This window comes from Hyla sarda, chromosome 8, assembly GCF_029499605.1.
Source record: "Hyla sarda isolate aHylSar1 chromosome 8, aHylSar1.hap1, whole genome shotgun sequence".
NCBI classification, from domain to species: Eukaryota; Metazoa; Chordata; class Amphibia; order Anura; family Hylidae; genus Hyla; species Hyla sarda.
The window spans coordinates 66,937,025-66,961,682 of NC_079196.1; the positions used below are offsets into that span (position 1 = coordinate 66,937,025).

The 24,658-nt window shown below is 43.2% G+C and overlaps 1 protein-coding gene across 3 annotated transcripts in view; it reads left to right on the top strand.

Annotated features, from left to right (window-relative positions):
* The first annotated feature begins 2,420 nt into the window (after nucleotides 1-2,420).
* ITPRID2 (ITPR interacting domain containing 2) overlaps nucleotides 2,421-24,658 on the top strand; it is a 90,586-nt gene continuing 68,348 nt past the window's right edge. Inside the window, exons 1-3 of one of the 3 annotated variants that reach the window (XM_056534701.1) lie at nucleotides 2,421-2,889; nucleotides 3,012-3,229; nucleotides 21,300-21,345. In XM_056534701.1, coding sequence (XP_056390676.1) covers nucleotides 3,055-3,229; nucleotides 21,300-21,345 — 221 coding nt within the window. In that variant the 5' untranslated portion in view covers nucleotides 2,421-2,889; nucleotides 3,012-3,054. Of the gene's footprint in view, nucleotides 2,890-3,011; nucleotides 3,230-21,299; nucleotides 21,346-21,446; nucleotides 21,521-24,658 lie in introns of those variants that run through there. The other 2 variants (XM_056534702.1, XM_056534703.1) reach the window with 2 other exon arrangements.

A 24,658-nucleotide genomic window follows, 5' to 3' on the forward strand; every position in this document is an offset into this window, starting at 1 on the left:
TAAAAGGGTATTCCAGGCAAAAACTTTTTTTTATACATCAACTGGCTTCAGAAAGTTAAAGTTGTAAATTACTTCTATTAAAAAATCTTAATCCTTCCAATAGTTATTAGCTTCTGAAGTTGAGTTGCTGTTTTGTGTCTAACTGCTTTCTGATGACTCACGTCCCGGGAGCTGTCCAGCTCCTTTGGGGATATTCTCCCATCATGCACAGCTCCCGTGACGTGACATCATCATTGAGCAGTTAGACAGAAAACTTCAGAAGCTAATAACTATTGGAAGGATTAAGATTTTTTTAATGGAAGTAATATACAAATCTGTTTAACTTTCCGGAGCCAGTTGATATATAAAAAAAAGTTTTTGCCTGGATAACCCCTTTAATCTGAGGGTAGGTTGCTACTATATTCCTATCCCCTATTTATATGGCCTAATGGAGTCACACAAAGAATATGAGGTAGGTTCATACCACAAGAAAGAAGTGCAGCTCACTAAGGCTATAGGGGGTGCCAAGGTTAACTGAATGGCACTGAATACCCGAAGTGCCTAGCGGATAGTGTAATAGTGTAACTACGGGGGTACAGTTCTCAAAGCACTCTCTAATGGGATACTATGGGGGGGGGGGGGGGTGGCAAGGGAAAAAGGAAGAAAAGGGGAGAGAGGAAAGGAATGATTGCTACAACACTGGATAAAATATATAAATGTGCATTATTATTATACTTGGTGCAAGGTGGTGGGTAGTTTACACTGCATGGCCCTTGCAGTTATCACTCCCAGCCTTAAATGCAGAGTTAATATATATGCGGCACTATAGATAAAATAGCTTTAGGTAGTAAAGCATGCAATGTAAAGTTCCTAAAAAAAACACTTTAGCAATATGAAATGATATGATGATGTGTCTGGCATCAGATCTCCCAGGTCAAACCCTGTTGGTCCGATTTGTTCATACCACGTTCGTGCCCCTGGTAGTCGTATCCATTGCCGTCCTGCCAAAAAACGTATAGACATATACTGTTATCAACAGCAGCAGACCCCATTGATTTTTATGGCCGAGCAAAGTCACAGAAAAATGTTAGGGCAGGATAATCCTACATTTATGCACCCATTAGCTGTATCTGTCGGCATGCCGCCGAAAATGGGACTCATTGATTTCTATGGCCAAACTGAGTCACCCAGTGGCTCTGTTTAGGACCTATGAACTAAATTTAGTGGACTTAAAAACACGGGCTTCTGCGTTTCAGGGTGCGTTCACACATTAGTAGCTAGCAGCGAGTTTTTCGCTGCAGGAAACCCGCTGCGAGTTACCTTACCAATGATTTAAATGGGTCTGCGGACAGTCCGCCAATCTGACACTATTGCAGACTGTCTGTGGACCCATTCAAATCAATGGTAGTGTAAGGCTGGGTTCACACCACGTTTTCTTAAATACGGTTCCCGTATACGGGTTGGAGGAGGGGGGCGGGGCTTAATCGCGGCGCCCGCACTCAGCCGTATTCGGGAACCGTATTTAATGCAAGTCTATGAACCGACCGGAGTGAACCGCAGGTTTCCCGACCGCAGGCAAAAACGTGGTCGACCACGTTTTTGCCTGCGGTCGGGAAACCGCATACGGCCGAAAACGAAGCCGACCGGAGGCTGCGGTTCACTCCGGTCGGCACATAGACTTGCATTAAATACGGTTCCCGAATACGGCTGAGTGCGGGCGCCGCTATTAAGCCCCGCCCCCCTCCTCCAAACCATATACGGGAACCGTATTTAAGAAAACGTGGTGTGAACCCAGCCTAACTCGCAGCAGGTTTCCCACAGCGTGAAACCCGCTGCTAGTAGTAGCGTACGTTTTAGGGTACGTTTCCACCTGGCGTATTTTGCTGCGTATTTTCCTACCCAATAACTTCAATGGGAAATAAAATACGCAGCAGCAAAATACGCCAGGTGGGAACATCCCCTTAAAAGTAGAGCAATAGGTTCTGAATGGAGTTACTAAGTGACTCCGTTCAGCCATAGAAATCAGTGGGGTCTGCTGTTCTGGTATTTGGTGGGATGCTGAAGGCTACTACTGACTGGGGCACAAATGTAGTGTGAACCTACTTGCAGATCCTTTGTTGCCCATAGCAACCAGTCAGAGCTCAGCTTTCAATTTCCAAGAGCGATATGAGAAAGCTGAGCTGTGATTGGTTGCTATGGACAACGAGCATCTCACTATTAGCTTGAAAAACAGCAACCACAGCAACCAATCAGCGCTCAGTTTACACTTCTCCGACTGCTCTGTGATCGGGGTAACAGTCAGTACTGATCCACGATGTACCGTGTGAGACAATATGTTACTGTCCTCTCACAACGCAAACACCCGACTACTCCTTAACCCAGTGTTTCCAACCAGAGTGCCTCCAGCTGTTGCAAAACTACAACTCCCAGCATGCCCGGACAGCCTTCGGCTGTCCGGGCATGCTGGGAGTTGTAGTTTTGCAACAGCTGGAGGCACCTTGGGTGGGAACCACTGCTTTAACCTAGTATTTGCTATTAGCGCCTGATAATTAGTCGTGTATTCAGATAAGCGTCAGTACAGTAACGCCCAACTTATTCTAATAGGCAGCCGAGGTGAAAACCGCACTGTACTGGCTGCAGAACCGCACATTCCTAGCCTGAGCCCTATTGTGACTGAACGCCCGGGGGGCGGGTCACTCCTCTGTCTCCTCCCCTTTCAGGTGTTGTTTTAATGTAATCCTGACACGCTGCGCCTGCGCAGTTCGCTCCTTTCTGTGATGGTGAAAAAAAAAAAGTTTAGAAGTTGCTTCAGTTTTAACAAGTGATAAAAAAGCGGAGTGGAAAAGGCGGGGGCGAGCGGAGAAGACGGCCGTGCGGGGACGACTGACTGCGGGATGGAGTGACTGACATGTAAGTGAGGGGGGCTCCGGGCTGGGGGCTCGGGGGGTGTTGGGGGCTCGGGGGGCTGGGGGTCTTATGTGTAGCGGTCACTTCCGCCGAGCAGAAGGTCATGACTCCGTCTCCCTCCGCAGGTTGCTGGAGAGCTGAGGACAAGGCGCCCTACAGATCGCAGCTATGGACGAGGCAGCCCTGGAGGAGGCTCAGAACCGGGCGATAGTGAGTGAGAAGAGGAAGGCCTGGGCGAAGAGCAGAGATTCCTGGCAGGCATCGGAGGCAGAGGATGTCTCGGCGGAAGCCGGACACATTTCCCAGGCTGTGCAGGGGAAGCTGCGGCTTGGAGACGGCTCTGGTCAGTAATCACACTTGTCCTCCACAACTTCGGAAGAAACTTTCCAGCTCGTGTAGATACAGCCCGCTGTATGATCAGGAAGACCCCCCATACTTCCTCATTCTGCTCCCGCACTGCCTGCTCTATACTAGTCATAAAGTGACAGCTTCTACATGTGCCAGTGTAGGTGCCCTGCAGAGTACTGTGCCAGTGTAGGTGCCCTGCAGAGTACTGTGCCAGTGTAGGTGCCCTGCAGAGTACTGTGCCAGTGTAGGTGCCCTGCAGAGTACTGTGCCAGTGTAGGTGCCCTGCAGAGTACTGTGCCAGTGTAGGTGCCCTGCAGAGTACTGTGCCAGTGTAGGTGCCCTGCAGAGTACTGTGCCAGTGTAGGTGCCCTGCAGAGTACTGTGCCAGTGTAGGTGCCCTGCAGAGTACTGTGCCAGTGTAGGTGCCCTGCAGAGTACTGTGCCAGTGTAGGTGCCCTGCAGAGTACTGTGCCAGTGTAGGTGCCCTGCAGAGTACTGTGCCAGTGTAGGTGCCCTGCAGAGTACTGTGCCAGTGTAGGTGCCCTGCAGAGTACTGTGCCAGTGTAGGTGCCCTGCAGAGTACTGTGCCAGTGTAGGTGCCCTGCAGAGTACTGTGCCAGTGTAGGTGCCCTGCAGAGTACTGTGCCAGTGTAGGTGCCCTGCAGAGTACTGTGCCAGTGTAGGTGCCCTGCAGAGTACTGTGCCAGTGTAGGTGCCCTGCAGAGTACTGTGCCAGTGTAGGTGCCCTGCAGAGTACTGTGCCAGTGTAGGTGCCCTGCAGAGTACTGTGCCAGTGTAGGTGCCCTGCAGAGTACTGTGCCAGTGTAGGTGCCCTGCAGAGTACTGTGCCAGTGTAGGTGCCCTGCAGAGTACTGTGCCAGTGTAGGTGCCCTGCAGAGTACTGTGCCAGTGTAGGTGCCCTGCAGAGTACTGTGCCAGTGTAGGTGCCCTGCAGAGTACTGTGCCAGTGTAGGTGCCCTGCAGAGTACTGTGCCAGTGTAGGTGCCCTGCAGAGTACTGTGCCAGTGTAGGTGCCCTGCAGAGTACTGTGCCTGCACTATGTGCCCTCATGGTGCCCTGCAGAGTACTGTGCCAGTGAAGGTGCCCTGCAGAGTACTGTACCTGTACTATGTGCCTTCTTGGTGCCCTGCATAGTACTGTGCCAGTGTAGGTGCCCTGCAGAGTATTGTGCCTGCACTATGTGCCCTCATGGTGCCCTGCATAGTACTGTGCCTGCACTATGTGCCCTCGTAGATCCCTGCATAGTACAGTGCCAGTGTAGGAGCCCGGCAGAGTACTGTGCTTGCACGATGTGCCTTCTTGGTGCCCTGCATAGTATTGTGCCTGCACGATGTGCCCTCGTGGTGCCCTGCATAGTACTGTGCCTGCACTATATGCCCTCATGGGGCCCTGCATAGTACTGTGCCTGCACTATGTGCCCTCATGGTGCCCTGCATAGTACTGTGCCTGCACTATATGCCCTCATGGTGCCCTGCATAGTACTGTGCCTGCACTATATGCCCTCATGGTGCCCTGCATAGTACTGTGCCTGCACTATATGCCCTCATGGGGCCCTGCATTATATGCCCTTGTGGTGCCCTGCATAGTACTGTGCCTGCACTATATGCCCTCGTGGTGCCCTGCATAGTACTGTGCCTGCACTATGTACCCTCGTGGTTCCCTGCAGAGTACTGTGCCGGCACTATATATCCTCATGGTGCCCTGCAGAGTACTGTGCCCTCATGGTGCCTATCCTGCCAGCTTTCCTTCTTGTTATTGAAGTGTGATGCAACTGCAAGAACTGATACCCATCATTTGCTCCAACATCAGAGGGCGCTTGTTCAGGTGTGGCTGTAGTCTGGGACATTGGAAGGGGTGAGTTTTTTTGCTTTGTGCAACAATAGTAATAATTACTAGATTTATTCACCTTTAATCTTTTGGGGTGCTCTGTAGGATTGCTACTGGAGGGCAAGGGGGGCGTTATTGCTCTCCAAGGTTATGCTTTGCTCCCTGTCGGATTCTGAACACTGTTCCTGTGTGCACCCTAAGAGATGGTAGTTCTGATTAGTGAAACAACAACTCCCAGCAAACCCTTACAACTGCTTAGGACAGTGTGTCTCCAGCTGTTGCAAATCTACAACTCCCAGCATGCCCAGACAGCCGAAGGCTGGGATTTGTAGTTTTTCAACACCTTACTTGCCAATAGGTATATTTCATTATTTTAGTCGAAATAATAAATCTGTGATGTGCTACAGCATGGGGGTCTATCACACCAAGTAGGGAACCTGTTAAAAAAAAAAATATTTATATATATAATTCCACCCCTTACACACTTTTGTCTTTGCTTCCAAAATATAAAAGCTGTAGACGCTACGGACTGTGTACAGCTTGTAAGAAAGTGTTCCCCACCTGTGCTACTTCAGCTTTTACAAAACTACAACTCCCAGCATACCTAAACACCCCACGTAGTTAACTGTGGGATAGTTTCAAGGTATTTTTGCCATGAGACGTTTACTCGCATGAAATCTGTTCCCCCACACTAGCCCAGATTTTTTTTTTACTGTTCTGTTTTTAGATTGCACCAAATGGTGGCGCATACGATGTTTTATTATTATTCTCACACACACTCGGAATCCACTGTGGATTTTACAAGGCAATTTTTATGTACTTTTGACTGCCTTGTAAAATCTGCAAATTTGGTTTTTACAACTGCGGATCCAGTGTGTGTGAATACACTCTTAGATGTTGTTTTGAGTGTCGTTTGAGAAGTGGGAGTGGCTTCGCAAAAGAGGGGGGCGGCATGTACAAAATTGCATATCACTGCGCTAATTTTTAAAGCCACCTCATGCTGATACTGGAACTAGACAGTCCAAGGTTGCACCAAACTTATCAAACCGCCCAAGTCACCATAAAAAGTTTGCCTCATCCCTAGACAGTCTAGTTCCTATTTACATTGTCTTTTATACCACGTTCATAAATCTGAGCCACTGTTCTCCAAACTGTCTTTCCAGCTGTTGCAAAACTACAACTCCCAGCATGCCCTAATGTGATTTTGCAACAGCCGTAGAGCCCAGGTTGGAGAACACTGCTGTATGACCTGCTCCGTGTCTTAAAAGTTGTTTTTTTTGTTTATCTTTTAATGCTGTTGTATTTATTAAAGGGGTACTCCAATGAAAAACTTTTTTTAAACTGGTGCCAAAAAGTTACAGATTTGTAAATTACTTCTATTTAAAAATCTTAATCCTTTCAGTACTTATCAGTTGCTGTATGCTTTAGAGGAAGTTGAGTAGTTCTTTTCTGTCTGACCACAGTGCTCTCTGCTGACACCTCTGTCTGTGCCAGGAACTGTCCAGAGCAGGAGAGGTTTGCTATGGGGATTTTCTCCTACTCTGGGCAGTTCCTGACACAGACAGAAGGGTCAGCAGAGAGCACTGTGGTCAGACAGAAAAGAACTATACAACTTCCACTGTAGTATACAGCAGCTGATAAGTACTGGAAGGATTAAGATTTTTTTTAAAAAAAAGTAATGTACCCCTTCTAATATATATCTCTTTTAATCATATATACACAGCATTCCTCCATCCCTTACATGTTCTGTTTGTTAACTTTTTCACAGCCAGACCAGTAGTGATAGCTCAGATTGTTTCATGTTAGATTTCTTCATTCAGAGATACATGAGCCGTATAGAACCACTTTATAAGGCATCTCTGTATAGATACCTGATTGTATTTCCTCAGAATGTTGTAGGATATAATGTCCGTAGTTTGACTTGATCAGTAAAATGTGGCCTGGACAGACTGCTTTTTTTTTTTTTTTTTTTTTTTCTTGACTTGGTTACATTGTTGAATCTATTTAGAGAATAAGAATGTATTCGGATGGGCACAGCATGTTCTAATCTGGATTAATGGAAGCTGGTGTGGTAGCATTCGTGTGTGTGACACAGCGCAGGTACGCCCGTGGTAAGGGCAGTGAGCAAAGTGTGCTGGAGGTGATGGCAGAGTGTTTGATAGGAATTTAGGGTGACTATATATTTACGTATATGGATTTTATTACTGAACTCTTAAGCCATTAGACCAATCAGATAATCCTTGGAAAGAGAACGTCCTCATATTTCTGTGATCTACAGGTTACAGCTTTATTTTTTAGAAAAATTCATCCCGCTGACTGCTGTACTTTGTTTCAGTATTCTTTAACATATTATCATATTACTCATGGACTGCTCTGGGTCCATACTTTGCCTCTGAGTCTTTTTGAGGTTGTGGTCTTCAAACTGGGTCTCCAGCGGTTGCGAAACTTCAATTCCCAGCATGCTCAGACAGCTGTTGCATGCTGGCATTTGTAGTGTTGTGTCAGCTGGAGAACCGCAAGTTAAAGACCACTGTACATTATGAAAGTAATTAAATAGGGGGGGGAACAGCTCACCCCATCCACACTCCAAAAACGCCTATACAAAGGATCTGATGGTTACGCCCCTGGCTTTCATGCACCATGGGGTAGATTTATCAAAACCTGTCCAGAGGAAAAGTTGCTGAGTTGCCCATAGCAACCAATCAGATCACTTCTTTAATTTTTAACAAGGCTTCTGCAAAATGAAAGAAGCGATCTGATTGGTTGCTATCGGCAACTGGGCAACTTTTCCTCTCCACTGGTTTTCATAAATCTCCCCCCATGTTTTTTAAAGATATTGGGAGAGATTTATCAAAACCTGTCCAGAGGAAAAGTTGCTGAGTTGCCCCTAGGCACCAATCAGATCGCTTCTTTCATTTTTAGCAAGGCCTCTGCAAAATGAAAGAAGGGATCTGATTGGTTGATATGTGCAACTTAGCAACTTTCCCTCTGGACAGGTTTTGATAAATCTCCCCCCAGGGTCACACAAAAGAAAACATTGTTAAAACTCAGGATGCCCATTAGTCTGTTGTACTGTGACCTATTTGATGCATCTTCTGCCTGTCTAATCAAGTATTCCTAAGGGTACGTTCACACTACATAATTCCCGCGGAATTCCGCAAACCGAATTCCGTGCTGTGAACATAAAACATCAGTGTGAATGGGTCTTCCGCGAGATCCGTTCACACTGCGGAATTTCAGAGGCGGACAATTCCGCCGCTGAAATTGTTCCGCGCAAAGAAAGAACATGTCCATTCTTTGCGTGGAAGTCCGCGAAGACTGCATATCCCTCAATGGTGGCGGCGCAGTGCCGCGCAGTCCTACCACCGAAGTACTGCAGAGGTGGCCTCCAGAATGGAATCTCCGCTCGCGGAATTCTGCGAACGGAGATTCCGTTCATAATCCTTACTGTGAACATACCTTAAGATGGTCAAGCACAAGATAGCTGGCGACATCAGCTTTCTCTCCTGATCTGAACAGGGATAGGGAGGAAGGTGCTGCCAGGCACTTCTAGAGGTGGCTTATCTTCCAGAAAAACAAAGGGATCGGGCAGTGAAAACCGCACACTCAATCCTTGTGTAAGTTGAGAGGCCACATACACATTACATAGTCGTCTGGTCTCTCCTAAATTGGTGAGTTTTGCGTAACGCTTGTGTAATTTGTATTGAGTGCTTAAATTAAAGACTGATAATATATCTGGAGTGCCCCCATCTTAGAGAAGGCCAACTGTAGAAAGTCCATGTTGCTACTTTATAGGCTTAGGTGGGAGCATGAGGCTATAGCCAATACAATTGGGAAAATAATTTGTCTCCTACTGTCCAGATACCAGAGAGTCTCCTCCTTGTGCCTAGCGAAGTGTTTTCCAACCAGGGTGCCTCCAGGTGTTGCAAAACTACAACTCCCAGCATGCCCGGACAGCCTTGGCTGTCCGGGCATGCTGGGAGTTGGGAGTTTTGCAACACTTGTAGGCTCCCTGGTTGGAAAACACTGCGCTAGCCGCTAGGTATCAAGTATATCCTTATTCACAAAAGAATGTAGAAATGGTTCTAAGTTTCACCATAGAGATAACATTTGAAATCATTATATAATACTTTAAAAACTAGAACTGCAGGAAAGCTGCTGAACACAAAATTATGGGGGGGGGGGGGGCATTTAGTAATTTTGTTTTGCTTAAAATCGTTGCAAAAAAAGTCGCATGTGCGACTACTCTATTTTTTTTTGTGCGGCTTTTAGATTGTGCAGTGCCCTAAGCAAAAAATAAATAAAAATCTTGCTTACCAAAGCAAAAAGTGATTTTTTTTTTTTTTTTTTTTTTTTTACTTACAGTGGTCAGAGATTTATCAAATGCGAAAGCTGCAAAAAAGTCGCATTGCATGTAAAAACTTACTAAATTTACTCCAGCTCAGACATGGAGCAGAAAAAGCAAAAAAGAAATTGCTTATGTGAAGGAAATTTATCAACAGCCTGAAACCAGCTGATAAATAAGTCGCACATAAGCAAAAAAAATTGTAAGAAAAAAATTACTAAAAAAAGGAATACACATGCAAACATTGATAAATGCACCCCATAGTCTGTATCATAGACTTCTGTCCCTTTTACTTTTGTGTCCAATGTGTCAGACTGTACGTGAATTAACATCTTCAGCTATACTGCTGACAATAGAAGCATTAAAGGGTAATTACCGTATTTTTTGTCCTATAGGACGCACCAGCGTATAAGACGCACCCAATTTATAGGTGCAAAATCTAAAAAAATAAAGATTTTGAACCCTATAGTGGTCTTCAATCTGCGGACCTCCAGATGTTGCAAAACTACAACTCCCAGCATGCCCGGACAGCCGTTGGCTGTCCGGGCATGCTGGGAGTTGTAGTTTTGCAACATCTGGAGGTCCGCAGATTGAAGACCACTGCATAGGAGGTAATACTCACGTGTCCCCACCGCTGCCCTGGATGTCGCTCCATCGCTGTCGCCGTGTCCCCGTCGCTCCGGAACGTCTCTGCTGCTGGGCGGGTATCCTCGCGCTCCGTCGCCGTCATCACGCACGTTGACGCATGTACGCGACGACGTGATGACGAGGAAGGAGAGCACCGGCCACACAGGGGATCCCTGAACGGAGAAGACACCGAGGAGGCAGGTAAGGTCCCTCCCGGTGTCCTGTAAGCACTAACCCGGCTATTCAGTCGGGCTGTTTGGGACCGCCGCGGTGAAATCACGGCGGTCCCGAAAAGCCCGACTGAACAGCCGGGTTAGTGTCACTTTCCCTTCAGATTCGGCGGTCAGCTTTGATCGCCGCGTCTAATGGGTTAATACACGGCATCACCGCGATCGGTGATGTCCTGTATTAGACGCGGGTCCCGGCCGTTGATGGCCGCAGGGACCGCCGCGATAGGGGTGTATTCACCGTATAAGACGCACCGACTTTTTCCCCCCAGTTTTGGGGAAGAAAAAGTGCGTCTTATACGGCGAAGAATACGGTATAATGTTATCCTTTCAGCAGCAACCTTAACTTGCCAGTGAGGTTTGATAGTGGTCAGCCATTCCCCCATTTTCCTGCCCTACACATACGCACGCCATACACATGCTCTCTGATGAGCTTATATGTCTCTGAGCACAATAGGGTAAGGCATGATGAAATCCAAAATTTACAACTGCTCCTAGGGTCAGCTTATCGCGCACAAATAGTCTGGTTCAATTTAAAGGGGTACTCCGGTGAAAACCTTTTTTCTTTTAAATCAACTGGCTCCGGAAAGTTAAAGAGATTTGTAAATTACTTCTATTAAAAAATCTTAATCCTTCCTGTTCTTATTAGCTGCTGAAGTAATTTACAAGTCTGTTTAACTTTCTGGCACCAGTTGATTAAAAACAGTGTTTTCCAATGGAGTATCCCTTTAAGATAGTCATCTGGTCCTGCCTATTTTGATGTGTTTGGCCATCTTTATCCTAATTTATCTGAGGCCTTTAAAATTTCTCATCTATTAACCCCTTAACCACGGACGTAAATGTACATCCTGGTTTGGGGGTACTTCACGCACCAGGACGTACATTTATGTCCTGTGTATGACCGCGAGCATCGGGACGGTGCTCACGTCATACACGGCAGGTTCCGGCTGCTAGCAGCAATCGGGGACCCGCCTGTAATGGCCGACATCCGCGATCGCGCGGATGTCTGCCATTAACCCCTCAGATGCTGTGATCAATACAGATCGCGATCCTATCATCCAGCATGGCTCTCGGGGTCTTCTGCTCTGGTCTGAGATCGAGCAAACTAGAGCATAAGATCACCGACTATACTGATGAGTGCTATGTCCTATGCATAGCACTGAACAGTATTAGCAATCAAATGATTGCTATAGATAGTCTGCCATGGGGACATAAATACTGTGTAAAAAAAATATATATATATAAAAAAAAATTATTTGAAAAATGTAAAAATAAAAAGTAAAAAAAAGTGAAAGATCCCCTCCCCCAATAAAAATTTAAATTGTCAGTTTTTCCCATTTTACCCCCAAAAAGTGTAAACATTTTTTTTAATAAACATATTTGGTATCGCTGTGTGCTTAAATGTCCGACCTATCAAAATATAATGTTAATGATCATGTAAAAGATAAAAAAAAAGTAAAAAAATGCTGCTTTTTTTTGTCACATTTTATTCAAAAAACTTATAAAAAATTATCTAAAAGTTTTATATATGCAAATGCGGTATCAATAAAAAGTACAGATGACTGCACAAAAAATTAGCCCTCATACCGCTCTATATATGGAAAAATGAAAAAGTTATAGGTAGTTAAAATAGGGCGATTTTAGATTACTGATTTTGTACAAAAAGTTTGATTTATATTTTTGTACCGCTTAAAAAAAAAAAGTATCTAGCCATGGTTATCATTTTAATCGTATTGACCCACGGAATAAAGAACATGTAATTTTTACCGTAAAGTGTATAGTGTGAAAACAAAACCCTCCAAAATGTGCAAAATTGTGGTTTTCATTTTAAATTTCCTCCCAAAAATCTTTTTTGGGGGGGGTTTGCCGTACATTTTTATGGTAAAATGAGAGGTTTCATTACAAAGTACAATTGGTTACGCAAAAAACAAGCCCTTATATGGGTCTTTAAATGGAAATATAAAAGAGTTATGGATTTTAGAAGGCGAGGAGGAAAAAAAGAAAACTCAAAAATAAAATTGTCCTGGTCCTTAAGGTGAAAATGGGCTTGGTCCTTAAGAGGTTAATAAACTTAATCATACGAGTCATGCCATAATGAATTGCTTTGTCATGATTGTTTGCATTGTTAACTTTAGGCTTATCTAGCCTTCTTGTCTTAAAGCCATTGTGCAGGGAAAAGTAACTTATACCCTATACTGTGGATAGGGGAGAAGTGTCTCATTATCTCCTGAAAGGGTCCCGGCTCTCTCAGAGGAGTGCGTGATGGGGACGGCACATGCTCCATTAATGCTCTGAGGGGCTGAAGACATCAGAGTTCAGGAGATTGCTAGGGGGTCCCAGCGGTCGGACCTGCATGCTATCAGACACTTATCCCATATCCTGTGGCTATGGGAGAAGTTACTTTTCTCTGCCCAACCCCTTTAAAAGGGTACTCCACTGGAAAACTTTTTTTTTAATGTTTATTAATCAACTGGTACCAGAAAGTTACTCAGATTTGTAAATGACTTCTATTACAAAATATTAATCCTTCCAGTACTTATCAGCTGCTGTATGATCCACAGGAAATTCTTTTCTTTTTTTAATTTCCTTTCTGTCTGACCACATTGCTCTCTGCGGACACCTCTGTCCATTTTAGGAACTGTCCAGAGTAGAAGCCAATCCCCATAGAAAACCTATCCTACTCTGGACAGTTCCTGAGACACAGACAGACAGGTGTCAGCGGAGAGCTCTGTGGTCAGGCAGAAAGGAAATTCAAAAAGAAAAGAACTTTGAAGCATACAGCAGCTCATAAGTACTGGAAAGATTAAGATTTTTTTAAATAAAAGTAATTTACAAATTTGTTTAACTTTCTGGAACCAGTTGATTAACCCCTTAACGACCAATGACGTATATTTACGTCCTTGGCTGGCTCCCGCGATATACTGCATGCAGTAATTTTTCCGCCACGATGTCCCATCACTGTATAACGCCCGTAATGAATTACGGGCATATACGGGTGCCAACGGGCAGTTACAAAACCCCATAGGCTGCAATGCAATTTAGTCACGGCCGTCAGGGGTTTTGTAACTGCAGGGTTTTGCAGCTGTAGTGATGAAACATGTGACGGAAGTTTGTAAACGGAAAAATTCATAGTGTGAAAGGAGCCTTAGTGGTCAGAAGATGACAATTTTAAACGTTTACATTTTCCTGCATGTATGGATTTTTTCCAGAAGTACGGCAAAATCAAACCTATATAAGTAGGGTATCATTTTAATCGTATGGACCTACAGAATAATAAGGTGTAATTTTTACTGAAAAATTTACTGCGTAGAAACGGAAGCCCCCAAAAGTTACAAAATGGCGTTTTTCTTTAATTATGTCGCACAATGATTTTTTTTTTCCGTTTTGCCATAGATTTTTGGCTAAAATGACTGATGTCATTACAAAGTTGGTGGCGCAAAAAATAAGCCATAATATGGATTTTTAGGTGCACAATTGAAAGGGTTATGATTTTTAAAAGGTGAGGAGGAAAAAACGAAAGTGCAAAAACGGAAAAACCCTCGGTCCTTAATGGGTTAAAAAAAAAAGTTTTCCAGTGGAGTACCCCTTTTTAAAGGGGTAATCCACTGCGGAAAATGTTCTTTTAAAATCAACTGGTGCCAGAAAGTTAAAAAGATTTGTAAATTACTTCTATTAAAAAAAATATATATATTAATACTTCCGGTACTTACCAGCTGCTGTATGCTTCACAGGAAGTTCTTTTCGAATTTCCTTTCTGTCTGACCACAGTGATCTCTGCTGACACCTCTGTCTGGTTTGCTATGGGGATTTCCTCCTACTCTGGACAGTTCCTGACATGGCGAGAGGTGTCAGCAGAGAGCACTGTGGTCAGACAGAAAGGAAATTCAAAAATGAAAGAACTTCCTCTGGGACATACAGCAGCTAAGTACTGGAAGGATTAAGATTTAATAGAAGTAATGTACAAATCTGTTTAACTTTCTGCCACCAGTTGATTTTAAAATATAAACATTCCAGTGGAGTACCCCTTTCTAACAAACTTTGCACAGATCACTAGTACAAAGAAATGTAGGAAACCTTGTAATATGTCTCATCAGAGAAAATTACTTCTTCCTTATCAAGCTTCTCCCCTGCAAAGATTTAATTCCTCCTGGATGGGGAAAGAAGTTATATTTTGCCCAAATAGCATCTCACTGAAAGTCTATGTAGAAGGGTGTGTGGGGGGAGGGAGTTCAGCGAGCAGAAAGACACATTTGCAAAATTGACTTTTTCTGTTGTTCCCATTCTTTGTTTTTAGGCTTTTCACTTGTTGGTTGGTATTCTGACTAGAGATGAGCGAACTTACAGTAAATTTGATTCGTCACAAACTTCTCGGCTCGGCAGTTGATGACTTATCCTGCATAAATTAGTTCAGCTTTCCGGTGCTCCCGTGGGCTGGAAAAGGTGGATACAGTCCTAGGAGACTCTTTCCTAGGAATGTATCCACCTTTTCCAGCCCACCGGAGCACCTGAAAGCTGAACTAATTTATGCAGGATAAGTCATCAACTGTCGAGCCGAGAAGTTCGTGACGAATCGAATTTACTGTAAGTTCGCTCATCTCTAATTCTGACCAATGCTTTACTGTTGAAGCGGATGGCAGGGCTGCTGACATAACTTCTGCTTGGTCAAGATCTTTGAATTGAATAGACTTTTTTTTTTTTTTTTTTTTTTATAATAAACTCTCTACTTTATATTAGTGGTCTCCAAGCTGCGGCTGTCTGGGCATGCTGGGAGTTATAGTTTGGCAACAGTTTGGAGACCACAGCTGTGCACAATCTGGATGTGGCACTATACTGTCCGATCTGTAGCCTCGGGGCACAGTGCATCTCTATGTAGTCACTTATATTATGTAGTAATTCCTTACCTGTTTGTTTTTATTTATTTATTTTTTCTATTTATCTTAAATTTTTTTTTTTACATGACCTGCAGGTACAGCAGTCAGCATTTCATAGTCTTGTTCACTTTAATGTGCGGTAATATACAGACCTGTACATAAATCTTACCCAGGGCTTTTACTGGTTTACTTTCTCAGCTTGCTAACCTGAGTTGCAAGAGGGGCAGGTTTTATTTCCTTGTCACTTTAATTGTCACTCATTTACTTTTCTCAGAAAGGGTAGACAAACCGGTGTAAGTCCTAATGTTACATAGAAGGCCTCATGTAAGCAATACCAGAAACCCATATTTCAGGATAGGCACTCTGTTATTTGTAATCTCCCTGGGGCAATTTTTCCCAACCAATGTGCCACCAGCTATTGCAAAACTACAACTTCCAGTATACCCGGACAGCCAAAGGCTGTCCGGGCATGCTGGAAGTTGTAGTTTTGCAACAGCTGGAGGCACACTGATTGGGAAACAGTGCCCTAGGGCATTGCTTCTACGGGAGTATACCGGTCATATGACATTTTCACATGCCTACATTCCTCTTCTCCCCCCCATTGATAAAGACAGAATATCAAGCGTTAGTCATCTTGTTACAAATTCATAAGTCTTGTGTGCATGAGGCCTTAAAGGGGCTATCCACCAAAAGGTGATTTTAGTATGTACCTGGCAGACAGTAATGGACATGCTTAGGAAGGATCTACACTTGTCTTGGGGCTAGCTTTTTATGAACTGGTATTTCCTTTTTTGAGTTTCGTTCTTTGACTACAAATCCCATAATTCCATTTTCCTCTCTCCCACACATCAGCCATCCCACCCATTGAAACGTAAATGAGCTGCATCCATTCAAAAGACCTGTGGTTTTCAATCAGGGTGCCTACAGCTGTTGCATTAGTTGCAGATTGATCTCTCCACCCATTGAAGCAGACAGGCTCCCTGTCATCAGCTGACTAGTGAGTCAGGTCTCGGCCGCATTGCAACCTGGGAAAAATCTGAGACAACAGTCATTTTGTATGCTGATAAAAATCACAGAAGAATTGTGAGAAAACCGTCACACACAGCTACAGACACTATATTATGAACTACACTAACTTTACAGCCCCTGTAGCATAATCAAATAAAAAAAAATCCTGGAATACCAATTTAAATTAGTTAAAATCTCAAGATTCCCCTATAATTGGCAAAGTTCTAAAAAAAACAAACAAAAAAAACCCCTGCAGTATCTAGACTCATATCTGATGACTAGACCGTTGTAGTCTCTGAAGCCTGCAATTCGTCTTCAGATTTATTTCAACTAGTCCTTACAGGGATCGCATGTACAGAACAAAAGGTATGGGAAAAAGTCATGATAGCATGTCTATTGTGTCAGCGCTTCGGCTCTGCTAACAACCCATTTAGAGCCCTCATATGTCAGAAGGGTCTCCTGACATATACCTGTGACTTAAAGGGGTACTCCAGTGGAAAACAACAATTTTAAAATCGACTAGTGCCAAAAAGCTAAACAAACTTGTAAATTACTTCTATTTAAAAATCTTAATCCTTCCAGTACTTATCAGCTGCTGAATGTTCCAGAGGAAGTTGCATAGTGTGACCACAGTGCTCTCTGCTGACACCTCTGTCCATGTCAGGAACTGTCCAGACCAGGAACAATTCCCCATAGCAAACCTCTCCTGCTTCGGACAGTTCCTGACATAGACAGAGGTGTCAGCAGAGAGCATTGTAACCAGACAAAAAAGAACTAGACAATGCCGTCTGGAGCATTCAGCAGCTAAGTACTTGAAGGATTAAGATTTGTATATAGAAGTAATTTATAATTCTGTTTATTTTTTTCTTATCAACTGGTGCCAGAAAGTTAGTTTTCCACTGGAGTCCAGTGGTGAAAAAGTTATCCCCTATCCTAAGGATAGGGGATAAGTTTGAGATTGCGGGGGTCCGACCGCTGGGGCCCCCTGCGATCTCTCTGTACGGGGACCAGGCTCTCCGGACAGATAGCGGGTGTCGACCCCTGCACGAAGCGGCGGCCAACACTCCCCCTCAATACATCTCTATGGCAGAGCCGGAGAGTTGTAATGAGGGGGCGTGTCGGCACGCCCCCTTCCCGCAGGCTGTCGGGGCTCCGTACAGGAGATCGCATGGGGCCCCAGCGGTCGGACCCCCGCGATCTCAAACTTATCCCCTATCCTTAGGATGGGGATAAGTTGGTCAACACTGGACTACTCCTTTAAGGCTGCCATGTGTCCCACAGTGTAGACATAAACTGGGATTTATTGCTAATAGACACTCATTGGGGGAGATTTATTAAAACTTGTCTAGAGGAAAAGTTGCCCATAGCAACCAATCAGATCGCTTCTTTTATTTTTAACAAGAACTCTGCAAAATGAAAGAAGCCATCTGATTGGTTGCTATGGGCAACTGGGCAACTTTTCCTCTGCACAGGTTTTGATAAATCTCCCCCATTGTGTTTAAATAAATAAAATGCAGTGCAAAATGTCTAAGTTTGGTGTGTAAGCTGGGAGATTTTTTTCAAGTTTTCATAGCTGGGGTCTGGGTGCTAAGACGTCAACCAATTGTTAGATGAAGCGGGGAGAAGCGATCATGCTGTTTCTTCCTGCTGTCTCCACACTGTACAGACTCTATAGAAAATAGGCATCACCCCTAAGGACGTCATGATGAGGTAAAAGGTCATAGCACGGAGGCAAATAAATGAATTGACTAGTTCCCACTTACACGTAACTCATCCTATCATCCCTGGGGCTAGCCTTTGTGTATAGCTGAAGGCAGATCCCAGAGCTGCTGTTCAGGTTTAGGCACATTCATGGTTGACATACACACAGTTTATAGTATCTAAGTGTACTGTACATATAAAGCGTCCACTACATGAGATTTCAGGATTCTTTTGGTCACTACAGTATACCTAGGAAAAGTCCAAAATATTTATTCTTGTAGATTGCTCTTTCCAATGGGATTCCGTTTGCATAGGGAATTCTTTAGAACCCCATTATGCCTCTGAACTAGATGAGTGGTTTGTGGATGAATGATCTCCGACCCATAGCCCAACAAGTTTGTGTTGCTTTGAGCCTCACCTAGTACCCTGGAAGACTGTTACTCAATGAGGATTGCTGTTTGGGAGATTAAGTAGTAAAACTTGTCAAACAAGGACAAAACAACAATTAAAAATCCTTAAGTGTCCTATCTGGAAGTAGGTAAATTTAATATATTTATTATATACACATACATGCAGTACGACCTGCGGACTTCACACACAGAAAAAATAGTGCAGTATATCCATACAAATTAATGCAAAATACTGGTTGGAAAATTGTTCCTTTTATTTTGGTGTACTCATACTTACAGCTGGTCCTATTAGGCAAAATCACCTTCTAAAACACATTCCTGCCGTACTGGTTTATCTACTGGTTGGCTGCTTCTTTTCCCATCCTCACATCCATTTATCTTGTAAACCTGCTATGTTGTTCTACCTGAAGAACCCAAATTCTTCTGCAGGTTCAGAAATCTGCTCTGTGATGGTACTGAGGGAAACTCGTATTCCTCACTGGGGTGTGTATCTAGGGAATCATTGGATTAAATGTATACAGCCACATGGCTAGGGTATTCTCATTTTAGAGGACTCACCTTAAATGGAATACTAAATGAAAACTTCTATTAACACTGCTGTAAAAAAAAAATAATAATAATAATAATAATAATAATAAAAAAAGGTAAAAATTGCCCCATATTTTGGAAGCAAGTGTTGCAAATTTGAGGAAACAAATCAGCAACATGCAGGGAATCGAACGTGGCTAAGGCTATGTTCAAACAGCAGAATTTCTGAACGGAATTCCCCTTAGAAATTCCACTGCAGTGTTTCCCATTGATTTCAGTGGGATTCTGCTGCACTGTGCACACCACGGAATATCTGCCTCAGATGTTCCTGACGTGGAAATCCCGATTCCAGCATACGCAGAAAGCATAGATGTCTATTCCGCTCAGAAATGCTGTCCTAGCGCTCGCCAGAACATTCAAATGTGCGGCGTGTCTGCATGTGTTTTCGGGCGGACATTCGGCACATTCGTTTGTATGGCCTCAGGCTATGTTCACACGGACAAAAATGTGCGGAATGTCCGCACGAAAAACAGCTGCGGTAATTCGACACATTTGACTAACTGGTGGGCTTGAAGACTACTCGGAAATGCATTTTCTTGCGGACTCTGCAAAAAGAATAGACATGATCATTCTTTTTGCAGATGCCGGATCTGAATTTCCGCCCTGTAAACAGTGCAGCAGAATCCCATTGGCATATTCAGTGTGCACATTCTGTACAAGTTCTGCCCACGTGAACCCGGTCTAACCATATTCTGTATTTCTCTCTCAAAAATTGGCATGATCGGTCCACAGAATGACTGCATCTCTATGTAAGGCTCCTTTCACACTATACTGCTGCTCCATTTTAAAGACCCGTTACAATGTTCCATTTAGAAAACCCTCAAAAAAACGGTTGTTTAGAAAAAAAAAATCCCATTCAAGTCTTTTGGATTTTTTGATTATCGGTCCTCACCCGTTATAGCCCGTTATGACTAACGGACGTTATTTGTGACGGGAGAAAAATAAGTACATGTGACGTTTTTCTCCCGTTATAAATATCATCCGTTATTTATAACTGATGAGAACGGATAATCAAAAAATCCCATAGACTTCAATGAGATTTTTTAACGGACGTTTTTAAGGGTTTTCTAAACGGGACATTGTAACGGGTCTTTAAAACGGAGCAACATATAGTGTGAAAGGAGCCTAAGATGTGAGCGGGATAGATGGCTGAGCTCATTGTGCCCATGGTAAGCCGGGGGGTTTCTTTTTTCCATAAATTTGTTTAGATAACATTGATGTGTATTGAAGCAGGTCGACCAGTTAGCAAAATATTGTAGAATTGAGGTTTTGTGGGGATGTACTGAAATCTCCTTTTTATGACCGTGTATGGTTCAAATTATTCACATTTGGTCATATTTGTCCACTTACCGTATTTTTCGCCCTATAGGACGCACCGGCGTATAAGACGCACCCTATTTTTAGGTGCAAAATCTAAAAAATTAAAGATTTTGAACCCAATAGTGGTCTTCAACCTGCGGACCTCCAGATGTTGCAAAACTCTAACTCCCAGCATGCCCGGACAGCCGTTGGCTGTCCGGGCATGCTGGGAGTTGTAGTTTTGCAACATCTGGAGGTCCGCAGATTGAAGACCACTGCATAGAATTTAATACTCACGTGTCCCCGCCGCTCCGGACCAGTCACCGCTGCCCTGGATGTCGCTCCATCGCTGTCACCGTGTCCCTGTCGCTCCGGAACGTCTCTGCTGCCGGCCGGGTATCCTCGCTTTCCGTCATCACGTCGTTACGCACGCCGACGCACGTACGCAACGACGTGATGACGAGGAAGGAGAGCGCCGGCCATACAGGGGATCCCAGAACGGAGAAGACACCGAGGAGGCAGGTAAGGTCCCTCCCGGTGTCCTGTAAGCACTAACCCGGCTATTAAGTCGGGCTGTTCGGGGCGGCCGCGGTGAAATCAGCTTTGATCGCCGCGTCTGAAGGGTTAATACAGGGCATCACCGCGATCGGTGATGTCCTGTATTAGCCGCGGGTCCCGGCCATTGATGACCGCAGGGACCGCCGCGATAGGGGTGTATTTGCCGTATAAGACGCACCGACTTTTTCCCCCCAGTTTTGGGGAAGAAAAAGTGCGTCTTATACGGCGAAAAATACGGTAAGTGTTCTTTCAGCTCTTCTGATGTATCTGTGTTTGTAAATACTGAAACATCCTTTCTTAGGACTCTGGATTGCCTATTCTTCCTCCTGAAAATGAGTAAATGAATTGGCAACAGGGTGTTGCTTAGGTCTGATACTGTTGCAGAATTATAAAGCGGACCATACACATTAGATCAGTCTCCAACTGTTTGAAAACTACAACTCCCAGCATGCCCGGACAGCCATCTTCCACTTGGCCAGTGTCCTAAACTCTGATATGGAGCTGACAGATTCCTTTTACTATTTATATAGAAGAAAAATGGTAATTTAGATGTTTTGTTAAAATGTATTTTGTTCTTTTGCAGGTAACATACCTAATGAAAAAATTGCTATTTGGTTAAATGACTGTAGGTAAGAAGGTTTTTTCTTTTTTTCCCTTTTTAATTTTATATATTTTTTTTTAAACAAACTTCCTACTTTCTATTCTCTTCTTACTTCTCTATCTGATTCAGACTCTTGTATGTCCTCTGACTTCCCTTCTGACCATCTGTTGGTGACTGTCATACTCTGAAATAGCTGCTTACAGGTAACCATACATTGCACTCAACTGCATGGCAAGTGTGGCGAATGAAAGTGTTTTTTTTTCTTAAAGGGGTACTCCACTGGAAAACGTATTACTTTTTTACTTATTTTTTTTATTTAACTGGTGCCAATAAGTTAAACAGATTTGTGAATTAGTTCTATTAAAAAATCTTAAACCTTACAGTATTGATCAGCTGCTGTATTATCCACAGGAAGTTCTTTTCTTTTTGAATTTGCTTTGTCTGACCACAGTGCTCTTTGCTGTTAAGTACTGGGAGGAATAATATTTTAATAGAAGTAATTTACATATCTGTTTAACTTTTGAGCACCAGTTGATAAAAAAAAATGTTTTCCAGTGGAGTACCCCTTTTAAGATCTACAGCTTGTGCCATTTGTTTTCTACAGTGTGTGTGTGTGTGTGGTGGTTTTTTGTCTTCTAGCAGGCGGAGTGTCATAATATGTAACTCAGCCGTATCACTGTCACTTGTTATTGAAAATCCTAAAAGTTGTATTCAGTATTAAAAATGTCAAAAAGTAATAATCAGTCTTTGTAAGAGAAGTGATTGTAAATTTATACCATATATTTAGATTATCACAGGTGGGCAGATGACTGTATATTTAAAGGGGTACTCCGGTGGAAAACAATTTATCTTAAATCAACTGGTGCCAGAAAGTTAAACAGATTTGTAAGTTACTTCTATTAAAATATGAATCCTCCCAGTACTTATCAGCTGCTGTATGATCCACAGGAAGTTCTTTTTTTTTATTTTTATTTTTTTATTTAATTTCCTTTCAGTCTGACCACAGTGCTCTCTGCTGACACCTCTGTCCATGTCAGGAACTGTTCAAAGCAGGAGATTGGGGATTTGTTCCTGACATGGACAGAGGTGTCAGCAGAGAGCACTGTGGTCAGACAGAAATGAAATTCAAAAAGAAAAGATCTTCCCCTGTAGTAAACAGCAGCTAAGTACTGGTAGGATTAAGATTTTTTTATAAGAAGTAATTTACAAATCTGTTTTTAACTTTCTGGCACAAGTTGATCTACCGGAGTACCCCTTTAAGGGTCTAACGCAGCTATTGTCCATTTTATTTTTTAAATAGATTTAACCTTCCATAAACCTTAATAGAAAATATCCAAGACAGCAGATTTCTTGGGACAGTATCCCATTGGGAAACTCTCTATTCTCAGATGGCTTTTGCTCAGGAAGTTATTTGGTAACAGAATCCTCCCCACAGATGGTTTTCTAAAAAGCTATTGATACACATTCTGCTTTACTTCAGTGTTCTGGTTTGTGATGTGGGTTTTTTTTTTTAATTGTTTTTTTTGTATTTTTTTGATGCCAAATTACTCAGATGGTACTTTATGGATTGTTCCATCAAATTTAATACTCTTGTATGGTTTGTGCCATTAAGACATACAGGATAAACAGCTTTGGTGAGGGTCCAACCGCCGGAACCCCAGCTGATCCTTAGAATGGAGAACAAAAGGTCCATTCTTGCTCTATGGGGCTTCCGACTATTGCATTAAAGGGGTACTCCGGTGAAATCAACTGGTGCCAGAAAGTTAAACAGATTTGTAAATTACTTCTATTAAAAAATCTTAATCCTTCCTGTACTTATTAGCTGCTGAATACTACAGCAGAATTTCTTTTCTTTTTGAAACACAGAGCTCTCTGCTGACATCATGAGCACAGTGCTCTCTGCTGACATCTCTGTCCATTTTAGGAACTGTCCAGAACAGCATATGTTTGCTATGGGGATTTCCTTTTACTCTGGACAGTTCCTAAAATGGACAGAGATGTCAGCAGAGAGCACTGTGCTCATGATGTCAGCAGACAGCTCTGTGTTTCAAACGGAAAAGAATTTCCACTGTAGTATTCAGCAGCTAATAAGTACAGGAAGGATTAAGATTTTTTAATAGAAGTAATTTAAAAATCTGTTTAAATTTCTGGCACCAGTTGATTTAAAAAAAATAAATAAAAATTTCACCGGAGTACCCCTTTAAGCTTAGTGCCTGGCAATGTTGGGAAGTCATACAGAGAATAAATGGCGCACTGTTTTGAAAAAAAAATCCATTCCCAGTCTTAGTGAGGGCCCAAGCAGTGGGGCCCGACTGATCAGCTAGTTATCTCCTCTCCTGTGGATGGGAATAACTTCATCATGGGATGACCTCCTTTTTAAGGGTAAGCCGACAGCTATGACAGAGGCTCCATTGCAGATTCCATTATATAGACAAGAGGACTAATGCAGCATTCAGCACTAGTTTTATAGACTCCTTAATGGAACCTGACACCGCATTGTTTCAGTTTAATAGCATGATGCAGGTGTGAACAGAGCTCAAGTCCTTTCATCTACTGTAATATTTGTAGGTTTAACCACCAGGTGGCGCTCTATTGTAAATGTACTATAGGGACTATTGCTGCCAGTGGAGCATAACATGTGTTCTAAAACCTTCCTGATTCCTGCATGGAATGTCTAAAGCTGTGTTTCCTAACCAGGGTTCCTCCAGCTGGGTCCAAACTACAACTCCCAGCATGCCCGGACAGCCGAAGGCTGTCCGGCCATGCTGGGAGTTGTAGTTTGGCCACAGCTGGAGGCACCTTGGTTGGGAAACACTGGTCTAAAGCCATGTTTACATGCTCCTTTTCCCCAATGTAGATTATACATGCCAGGGAACCAACAAGTTAGGATGGGAAAAAAATGACAAGCATTTTTCTGCCTTTTATGGCTTTTTGTGTTTGATTTCACTCAAGGGGTAAGAATTATCACAAAAATGCTTTTTAAATCCCCAATCTTTTTTTTATTTTTATTTTTTTCTTTCATCTTAGTCCTGTGATTTCTGTTTCATATTGAGACAACTCTCTGAACATTTTACGAAGGCTGAGTTCACACGGCCGTCTAGACCCGTCCCGTTTTTCTCCCGTAAAAAAAACTAAAACAAATGGACTTAAAAAAAAAAAAGGACAATAACGGATGCAAACGGATGTTATCAGTTTGGATCTGTTATGATCTGTTATTGTTCAGTTAAGAAACCCCAAAAAAAAATTTTTTTTAACCCCTTAAGGACTCAGCCCATTTTGGCCTTAAGGACTCAGACAATTTAATTTTTACATTTTCATTTTTTCCTCCTCTCCTTCTAAAA